We start from the raw sequence: 10,744 nt of genomic DNA, 5'->3' as shown, positions 1-10,744 counted from the left end.
CAAACGTACGACAGAACAAAGGAACAGCCGAGCCATCCAGCTGCCTCCGTGAATAGTGCTTAAAAGATATATATGTTCCTGCGCGTATTAAGGAAAAATAAAGTGTCGTCGATCAGTGCAACACAGAAAGACTTTGTTGTCCATTTGTGTAGAAACCTGCTCCACCTTCTAATTCCCGTATATTCCCAGGGAGTCGGAAACTCGTGCTCACCGACAACCTCTCACCATCATCAACAATCCCTTTCTGTATCTTTACATATCCCACGTCAAGAAGCTGTAATCATATGAGCAAACCAGGCTACGACTACGAGTATACTAAACAAGCAGTGTGACGTGTGGTGGACGGAAAGGGACGGTTACAAGTCACCAGGGAAAGGTACCTACTAACCTAACGTAATTAGGATACGACAGATATTAGAAAGTTTGAAATGTATGAACTGTGTTTGAATCATGAAAAAGTTTGTACTCTCAAAGACTAGACCAGCAAACGAAAGACAGAAGTAAGGGGGGGGGGGAAACAACAACAACAACAGCATTCGCAGTAAATGTGAAACATGACTGTCGGAAGTAACGTTCTTATAAAGAATCCATTATTATCACAGACGTTTAGGGAATCAAAAATACAAGCTGTATCATACTTAACTTCATCATAAATGTTTTTTTCAAACCTGAGGTCCTAAGGCATTCTTCTCCCAACAGGCGCGCTACCTTCAGGACCACAGAGTCCCTCAAGTCCCCTTGACTTGGGTGCGGGGCATGCAGTTATATCAGTTCTACCTGCCTGATGAACTGCCAGAATTTGATTCCTACCGTGTCACTAGCATCACCGCTGATGTTGAATGTCTGCTGAAAAGGATTGCCTCTCTGATACCTCCTCATTATAATCCAGGTGATATATATACTATTACTCTGATTTTTAAAAAGAAAAGCAATTTTGTAGGACAATATCTGCTGTCTGTGATAGCCACTTTAATGACGTGGTTGACTTCGTGAAATGCAGAAGGAATATCTTCATGTTGGGTCGTACTGTAAGGCCATATACGAAGGATTGTAAGGCAAACTGTAAACGGAACTCCAGTTTGCCTCCGGCCGTCTTCACCATCTGAGAACGATCAGCGTGCGCAGCCCCCTGCTGTGTGTTTAAATATTTCACAAATGGTCCCGACCCCGCGGCGACACTCAAAGTGTCTCTGATCGGGATGCCGTCTGTTCACCATACAATATCGCAGCATCTGCAGAATTCTGTGCCCACATCTGCCAAGAGCTGGCTAGCCCACCGTGCATGGTATTCCATTCTGACACTTCGGTACCGGTAACAGCTGTTAGTCGTAACAGCGACCACACGCAAGGGGCTCCACAATGTTGACGTACCTGCTTCTGCCCCATCTATATCGGCTACTGCGAGCACGTACAGAACTGATATGAATTTGTGTTGCTTTCAGCACATCTGGTGGAAAAAGTGATGGCATATATCGATGGGACGAGCCCGTCTTTTCCCGTGTTGGGAGATGCTCGTAGTCAGTTGCCTCGCTCCATGTCAGCGATCTTCTACCTCTTGGCTGACTATTATTTCAAAGTTAATGAATGGGTAAGTAGTTGATAAGATATGTGAATTGTGCTTCCTTTAATCTTAATTTCTTTGGATTCTCTTTTTGAATATTCTACCTTCCTTAATGCCCTCGCTTCACTTCTGTACTGTAACACCAAGACAGACATTTCATTACAAAACTTTGTTAGCATTTCTTCCTTGATTTTGTCTTCAGTGTCCTTGTAAGTATGAAGCTTGTAATTTAGTCCTGTCAGTAACTGCTTCAGGTCGTGTGGGGTAATTCCTGTAAAACCCATATCTTACTTTTCTGTACTGAAATTTTAAAATTGTGCCATGCACATGAAATGTTCGACTCGAACACGAACCTTTGAAGTTCCTCTCCAGAATTATTAATGGACATACATAAGTGTTTGTGGAAGAGTCCTTAGTGTTATCTGAATGATTTTGACACCGATTATTGCCGTGCAGTGTGGAAACAGTGAACACAAGGTTAAAGTGCGGAGTGTCTGTTGCAGGGGAAGGCAATTAGGCACTACCTGCTGGATGTTTGTGTCAATCCTGTACGCATCGACTCCTGGGCAGGAATGGCGCTTGCTCGTGGGAGTCAACTGGAAACTAAACTTAATTCTGTAAGTAAAATATTTACAGTGCGTTCCACTTAATGTAATCACTTTTGCAGGATGTGCATGAAGTGAATGCATGTGTGTGGCTGGTCATATCTGTCTGCGTGATTGAACTTGAGACCCACTGGATGGATTTTGATGAAATTTGGTATGGACTTATGCCATTGGAGTGTACTCTGACTTGCCAACTGCATGGGGCAGAGTCCTGAGACCAGTGGAGTGCCACATGGGAAAAGCGGATCCGCCACTGGGAGCAGACTCCTATGTGTATAATTTTGCTAGTAGCAATCAGTATTTTGTAAATAGGTAAGGTTCAACACAATTTTATGTCGCAGTGTGAACCATTGAAGAGCGAGATGGACTTTTTGCGTCAAGCGTCTGCTGCTCAGCGTTGCTTTCAGCGTGCTCTGGATATTGAGGCGAATCATTCATTGATGTGGATCGAGTACGGCTCCTTTGTCTATATGGTGCATTCCTTCTGTTCCCGCCTGCTTAAACAGGTAAGATAAAAGAGCGTTTCTTGTAGCTGTAAACTCGCTTTTGAGCTTCACTGAGAGCAAGAGTCGTATAACAAGTAACTGAAAATGCTGTCCACTGTTTGATGCTGATGACGGAGGATGTACGCAATAGAATATTCTCAGGTGATTGGTCTATCAGTTTGAAGCAGAGGTACGATTTATAATCTCCACCATCAGGGAATGGTGTTTATTGACACACACACACACACACACATTTACAGATTCACTGGGGCCTACATTTGTGACAACCATTGACCTTTGAAGGTTAGGTTACTTATGCAGAGTAAAGTATAAACTCATGTCGTCACCATTAAGCTCACTGATTCAAAACTTGCAAAAACAAGTTAGAGTGACGCACTTATATGATATTTTTCTGACCTTCTGACATGCATAGTTTTTTCTTCAGAAGCAAGATGGCCTTTCTGAATGTTATTCAACATTCTTGTGAACCTAACCTAACCCTGCTGTGGTTTCTTGGAGTATGTTGGTGAGCTCTTCAAAGTCAGTCCTTGCACCTCCCAGATCATCTTTCAGTTGTCCCAGTATGTTAATACTCTTCTTGTTCAGCCACTGCATTGTCTTGATGTTATTTGTGGTGAGAAACTTGCTGATATCTCCAGAGGAGGAATGCGTATGAGATATTGTGACCATGCCAGTCTTTTGCTTCTCTCTCTCTCTCTGGTTTATCTGTGATGTGCTATAGCCATCTTGTTGGAATGATTTCCATCGATGTTTTATTTACCATTCAGACTTGGCCCAGACGCATTTGCTGTAGCAGAACACAGTACAGAAAGGCAATTCAGAGTGAAGTAGGAGAAGAGTCAATGAGAAACATTTTAGGAACCATGTGAGTAGGAAAGTAGGTGGAAGAGTTTTAGTGACCCAGTGGTTGAAAGTGCGTTAGTTCTGCTGAGTCAGTCACTGCTGGTGAGGCTTAGCAGTTGCTTGATGAAGGTGTCTGAGTGGTAGGTCTGGTTAGAAAGGTGATAAGAGTCTTTACTCGGTCTGTACACATCTTTACAGTTGAAGTTTTGAAGGTGCTCTCTTATTTCAGTGGTTTCCCTGATGGTGCAGGTGTGACTGATCCTGTTGTACATGCCCAGTTCTTGATTTTGGAGTTGTCTGTCCTCTGTGGAACCGAAGCAGACGACTCCAGACTCAAAGATTGGCGTGCACAAGATCCTCTGCTAATGCAGTAAGGTTTACTTGACCAAATGGGTCTTCATATCTCCACCAGGAGTTGGGAACACATTAGAGACTCCAGACTGGAGATTGGCTGTAACAAAACTCTCCACAGAGATGAAACACTGCGTCATCTTTGACAGACAGAACAGAAGACATAGCCATTATCTGCACCTACAATTTCACATCATCAGGGAAGCCATTTAATTAACAAAACATTCTCATTATTGCATTGTAATTTTTGTAAACCATTGAACACTGTGTGTCTGCAGGAAACAGACAGCCTCAGCCTGGAGATGTTTGAGATATTGGAGAATCGAAAGGAGAAGATGTTGGACACGGCAGAGAAGTGTTTCACCACTGCCAGCAAGGTCAGCGGTCAAGTGAATCTTTGTTTGTTGTTTCGCTGTTCTGAGTGTTTTTATTTTTAAAATTGCAGATGTAGGCCATTTATCTCATATGACTAACTCCATGGAGCAGAGTTTATCGTAAGAAGCTCGTAGTCTCTCGGGTAATGAAGAAATTCCCCATCTTGCGTGCGATCGGAAGGTTCATTATCGTGATGACCAAGTATGTACGACTGGCCCCTGACCAGTCCATTCCTAAGGAACTATTAAAAATCTATTTTAATATTATCCCTTATCCAAGCCTTTGTCTTCCATGTGGTCTGTTCCTTTCAAGTTTTCTGACTAAAATTTTGTATCTATTTCTTATCTCTCCACGTGTTTACCCATTTGATAATTCCCTTTGATTTGTCATCAAAATACAGAAAGGCAGCTCAAAGACTAGGTATGCTTCGCCCTGTCTTTAATAGGAGAAATCGCATGTCCATCGGAAATGGCGTGCTGTTTTGTTAGACGGTCATATGTCCTATGATAGATTATACTTCAGCTATAATTTTTGTGGCTAAAATATCAGGACTGGTGTATGTTGACAGATATGGTATGCTGCAGGAGAGGATTGTGGAATACAAGATGAGCGCTGGGTAAAGTGGCAGAGAAGAGAGACCACAATCCAAGAGTTTTCCTTAGCCATTTTGCAAAGGTAAGAGCAGTAGGCTTCCTTGGTGTTTTTATAAATGGATTATAATTATTCTTGGTGTTGTGAAATAAGAGCCCGGTTAGAGTCAGAGGTAAAATGATCAAGAGAATGGGGTTTGTGAGTGGGATCCTGGGAGGGCTGGCAGAGATGGCTTTGAAACTCCTCCACAGACGACGCGAAGTGGGAAATGCCCTCAGGCAATTTGTCTAGGGAGGCAGGATTGGACTGGTCTGAAACTTTCCTGTCGGCAAGGTCACGAGTCCCGTAGGTCAGCTGGCATAGGCGCATCATAATCCTGGTGTACTGATTAGGAAAAATGTTGTCAGCCCAAATGTAAGTTTCTATTTCCTGGATCTGATTAAATTTATTGCACAAGGTTAACAACTCACCAGAGGTTTGATGGAGTCCGAGGCGGACGCGTGAATCTCGCTGCCTGCTAATCACCTAAATATTCTTGGAGGCCGGTGACCTTCCGTATGTTGATCTCATATTCCAGCTCATCCTTCCTGAGGTAGTCCAAATTCGGAAGTGCACGATCCATTGTAAAGATGATAAACAGCTGACAGATTAACAACAATTCACAATAATCAGTACAAAAGAAAAAAATGTGAGTGCAATAACAGAAGACCTTGAGTTAGATAGAATCACAAAACCACGCTCTGTGCTACCACTTGATATGCACAAAGGCCCAGAACCCTTGATAAGAAAATGGTTTATTAACAAACTATGAACTGAACAAGAGTATGCCTGTTGAATATAGACGCGACGTTTATTGCAGGCTTGCGAACACCTTCATCAGACGCAGGCTAGTTATGCCCGTAGGATAAGCTACAGTAATCCACAGAACTTGGCAGTTGAAGCCTTAGAAGTCTACTATAGGATCCACGCTTGCATACTTAAATATTTGGAGCAGAATGAAGGCAGAAAGCTCGATGACAATTTGAAGACGCTGTTTGAAAAAATGCTCAAGGATGCTGCCGCAGGACCATTCATGGCTTCTAATTTGAGAGAAATAGAAGGGTAAGCGTGTTTCTGTGTCATAAGCTACCGTATTGCTTATTAAAGTAACTTGCAGCAGGTGTGTTGTATGACAGCCTTGTGAATTAGTTTTGTTAGAGTACCCGAAACTGTTGTCAAGTCTTTTAAATTATAGATTCCAACAGAAAGTGAGTGAGCGAAAGAGTGATTCATTTGTGGAAATTTGCTTGTGTTTATTGATTGTAGCTGCTAATTTTAACATGTCTTTATCTGAAATAAACATGATTTTCAATTTTTTTTATTTTTGTTGTAATACTATGTGGGGGCTTTTTAAATGTTTGTGGAACTAGGAAGTTGTTTGTAATAAACTGAGAATTTTCTTTAGTTCCATATTTGTAAGTATTCTCTTAAAATGTCTCTGTTGTTTCAACAGGTTTATAATTTTCTTTCGTATTCCGTATTTACTTGCTTTAGGAAAGCCGAGAGTGACGAAGAAACGACCGCCCGTGTCTTTGGATATTTTCGAAGAGGTCCCATTTACAAAGAAAGCACGTCTGGATTTGCCTCTGGTTAGATTATTATTAAATATAAAGCACTATATATAGTAACAACTGTGAGCACATATTTAAGAATGCCTCATTGCAACTTCTTTAACAATTTGTAACCCAGTGTCAGCTGGCAATTGACGTGACGGCGTTACGCCACTGCAGCGCAAAAGGTTGTAATATTTTACTTCTTAATACAACGTTTGCAAGTTACTGACAACAACAGTTACGTGTGTTCTTATTGGTGGTCAAGTGTAGGAATTGAGGCAGTGGGACACAGGAATAAACAGAATATGGGAATAGCTGAGGAGAAGAAGATTAATTGATCCTTGGGATTTTACTCGGGGGAAAGCTGTCTGCCACCTGTCCAGCCTACTGCTTGCCAGGAAATCAGTGGATTATGTTCAGTACACTTGGCAGGCTCACTTCATATCTCAACAGAAAATTGGCTGAGATCATGAAGGGCACTCCTGTCTTCTACAGATGTATCTGTCTCAATTTGACGTGCATTGTGTAAGTACACTAGCAATATGATGTATTAGATGTGCTTGTCATGTGATAGAGTTAAGTCTGTCCAAGAATATGTGGCACTGTTTATCATTACAATGCCCTTTGTAACTTGGTTGTTGTATTTCTTGTGGTATAGCTCTTTTGCAAGATGTTTGTTAAAATATTAGAGTGTTCGAGCTGTCTGTTAGTAAAGATTCCTTTGCATATGAATCTTTATCAGAAAAGCTATCAGACTGGTAAACATTTATTGACATATATTGAGGTTGACACTGCATCAGCACAAATTTTTTTTAAGTTGAATGGTTTATTGAGGACCACTACATGCTTAAACCTTAATTTTTAATCTTCACTATTGTCTCTTTAAGTGCTTGAATGTAAGAGACAAGACTGCTAAGTCGTGTACATGTTTGAAGCAGATAACTTTCGCATGGACCCATTGCAAATGCTTTACGATTATTCATATGAGTTATTTACCAGGAAGCATGGGATGTCTGAGCTAGAGTAGAAACACAGTTTTTTCACCAGGTTTAGAAGCACATGCTGAAATGGAAGGGAGAGGAATTTAAGTGGTGTAGCTCTTTTGCAGGATGTTTGTGTTCGAGCCATCTGTGAGTGAAGATTCCTTTCCGTATGAATCTTGGAGGTAGAAGGTACCTTATTGATCTTGATATTGGGTAGTCAATCAGCATATGATTATCATGTTGAAGGGGTCCCGGGATCTTAATAAACATTGTGACCACAATCCGAAATTGTTGTGTAGACACGCTGTCAATTCAGTAATCAGCGTGCACTAAAACGCATATCGTAAAACTGTTTATTGACGTAATGTCAGATATAAAGGTATTGTTTTGTGGAATGGCCTCTGTGGTAAGTTGCATTCTTTATTCTGTTCTGTTTCTGCTTGTTAAAGTTGTTTCATAGAGATTGCTGCTGGTGTGTCATGGAGAGATGTTTCCTCAAGGTAAGGCATTTTGGTGCGCTCTCCTTTACTTAGTGGGGAATCCCCACGTCCACAGTACAGAGTGTCTAAGTATTTGTGACCAGGTTGGTGGCCTCAGCACTCTGCCAGTTTCTCATAGTAACTAGCTCCTTAGCACCTACAGTCATCATTCCATCACTTCTGCATGATGTTCTGGCAGATGCATTTCTCTCCTAATCTTCTGTGAGCGTGGAAATGAGCCTTTGTAAAAACAAATTTCTTGACTAGCTGAATATCAAAGTATTCAGAGAAGGTTTTGCGTCATGGACGTGTTTAATTCGCCATTTTGCAAGCAGGACGTGATCAAGATATTTCCTCATCAGCACAAATCTAAGGTTGCCAAGGAGACAAATATTACCAATTTAATGACTCAAGCCTCAACTTCGGCGCTTGTTTCCACACATTTGCTCGACATTTTTTAGAGCGGGTTACCTTGGCATCTCACTAATTGTTGAATACCTATGTACGCGCATCTAATTATAGGGCTGATACTAACCAAATGTAACACAGACGTAATTAGCTATAAGAAGATGAAAGGGGTTTGGTAAGCATTTTGTAGTTATTGCAAACCTTTTTATACATTTTCAAGATTTCCATCACCAACTGTTTTGATATGGGCGACAGGAAGTCTTTATCTTGTCCACTGAAGACAAGTTTATTGTTTCGTCTTCAATTACATGCACAGCTGCAAATGGCCCGCTGAGGTCAGCACGCCCGGACTTTGAAGGGTCAGAGAAGGTTGTCAACACTGCATCTTTCAAATTACACGACATATTATTTGCAAATGATATCTTATGAAGCCAACTAATTGACTATATGGCTTACCGAACCCGAAGGTTCATCACCGAATTAACCAAAGCCCTGTCCTGGGCCAACAAAATCCAGGCTCCTTCAACTTCTGTCTCCCATAGATCCCGCCTGACATTATCCTCCCATCTACGTCTAGGTCTACCCAGCGGTCTCTTCCCTTCGGGTATCCCAACCAGTACCCGGTGCACACCTCTTGTCTCATCCATGTGCGCTACATGCCCCGCCCATCTCATTCTTCTCGACTTAATCACCCTGACAATATTGGGGGAGGAATATAAATTTTGAAGTTCATTATGCAGTTTTCTCCAGACCCCATCGTCTGCTCTCCTAGGCCCAAATATCCTCCCTTAGAGTGAGAGACCACGTTTTGAACCGATGCAAGACAACTGGCAGAATTATTGTTTCGTATATTATAATCTTCAGGTTCTTAGAAATCAGTCGTGAAGACAAAATATTTTGAACTGAGCAGTAGCAGGCATTTTCGGAATTTAGCCTCCCCCTAATTCCGTCGTGAATAAATTTTGATTTGTTATTGTTGTTTCATTGTTCCGTAAACCCGCGTACTATATAGTAACAGTATCAGAACTTTAACCTGATTTTCGACCACTTTCAAGGTCACTGACAATTTATTCTGGCCGATTAAACGCACGACGTCGCTTTCATTGCTATCGTAAACCACGTGCACTCTTAGCTTCGTGTTGTTGATGATGTGTCCGTGCTATGAATGCTTTTACGAAATCTTGTGACGTATTCGAGTATGGTGACCAAAGAACGTAGAAGCGAAAATCAAGGTAATGCATCGTGGAGATGTACTTTGTATGTCGACTGTTGAACGTTTGAATACAGTCTCGCGAATAATGGTATACGTTGTAAGTGTGCGCGTAGATGTGGAAATGGAGTGCTGACAAGAGTAGGTTTTCTCTCTGCGTTTCTGATAATGTCATCTCTGGTCGCGACGACGATGGCGCCATCATTCTACTTCGTGTGTTTGGGATTGTTTGACTAAGATATTTTGTTGTGACTTCTGCTTCTGTTTTGTAGCGTGATTATTAATCTTTTCTGTATTTGTTAAGAAATATTGAAATAATTTGCTAAGAGCTTAATATGTTTTATTACATTATCATTTATCTTTATTAATGAGGTCAATATTTCTGTAGAATGTTTCCCTGATTTATTTCTTTCATGTTTTCCAGACTGCTTTTATTTTGTTTTTTTGCTCGAGGCTGTTTAGTCTGGTTGTCACATTTAATCTGATTTAGACCTCGAGAAAGTAAGTATCTTATAATATTTCGTGCAGTGAATTTTCATTACTTGGTTGTTCCACTATTGACAAATTAGGTAATCTTTTTTTATCTTTGTGATCCAGTCATTCTTTTCAGATATTTTATCACTGTTTTGGTGGTGAAACTTGCTTATACATTTTTAAGAGATTATTTAGGAATGTGTTGAATTTTGAATCTACATCAAGGCTGTTTAATACTGAGTGCCAATTTTCATTCGATGTGTTATACATTCTTTAATAGTGTCTTCATTTCTGAGTCTGATTGATATTCTGTACTTATGATAACTGGAGATCGACTTTTTTATTATTAATATTACTAGAAGTCATACATCGTGATCAGATGGAGTAATTTTGGATTCTTATGGGGAAATTAACTATTGCCATGACATTGGAAGATGCTAGTCGATCATTTTACACATTTTTATGGTGACTTTCAATAAGATAATTTGTATTGATGATAATGGGACCACAGTTGACGATGTTGTGCTGTAGGTTTAAAAAGATAATTTATAATGCTTTGTAACTTGTTTAGGAAAGTCAGCATTGCCAGTGGGGGCTCTATGTATAGCTAGGACATATATGTTGGAATGTTTAGATTCCAATTGCACAATGCAGCATCTATTTCTTGTTATTTTAGTGACACAATACATTTATCTAATTAAATTTTAGGTTCTTTTTGGCAATAATACTTGCACCTTCTTTTACCATATTTCATCTAGAGTAAGTA

At 40.6% G+C, this 10,744-nt stretch overlaps 1 protein-coding gene across 1 annotated transcript; it reads left to right on the top strand.

The window, feature by feature from the left end:
* Positions 1–753: 753 nt before the first annotated feature.
* On the top strand, positions 754–6,192 carry LOC147871009 (calcineurin-binding protein cabin-1-like). The gene is made up of 7 exons (XM_087341477.1): positions 754–889; positions 1,443–1,588; positions 2,065–2,178; positions 2,508–2,672; positions 4,145–4,243; positions 4,810–4,916; positions 5,692–6,192. Exons 1-7 carry the CDS (start codon positions 757–759, stop codon positions 5,738–5,740), a joined length of 813 nt encoding a protein of 270 aa, XP_087197603.1. The 5' UTR covers positions 754–756; the 3' UTR covers positions 5,741–6,192.
* Positions 6,193–10,744: the final 4,552 nt, after the last annotated feature.

Source organism: Zootermopsis nevadensis, unplaced genomic scaffold, assembly GCF_977971745.1.
Source record: "Zootermopsis nevadensis isolate Lab colony 2312 unplaced genomic scaffold, Znev_1.0 Znev_ptg000076l, whole genome shotgun sequence".
Classification (NCBI taxonomy): domain Eukaryota; kingdom Metazoa; phylum Arthropoda; class Insecta; order Blattodea; family Termopsidae; genus Zootermopsis; species Zootermopsis nevadensis.
This window is presented reverse-complemented; position numbering and strand designations above follow the sequence as displayed.

Excerpts from the sequence above, each read along its gene's own strand:
- LOC147871009 (XM_087341477.1), top strand. The coding sequence starts at position 757 with ATGCAGTTATATCAGTTCTACCTGCCTGATGAACTGCCAGAATTTGAT. Across the intron at positions 890-1,442 it reads ACCTCCTCATTATAATCCAG|CACATCTGGTGGAAAAAGTG; the intron begins GTGATATATATA and ends TGTTGCTTTCAG. Across the intron at positions 2,673-4,144 it reads GTTCCCGCCTGCTTAAACAG|GAAACAGACAGCCTCAGCCT; the intron begins GTAAGATAAAAG and ends GTGTGTCTGCAG.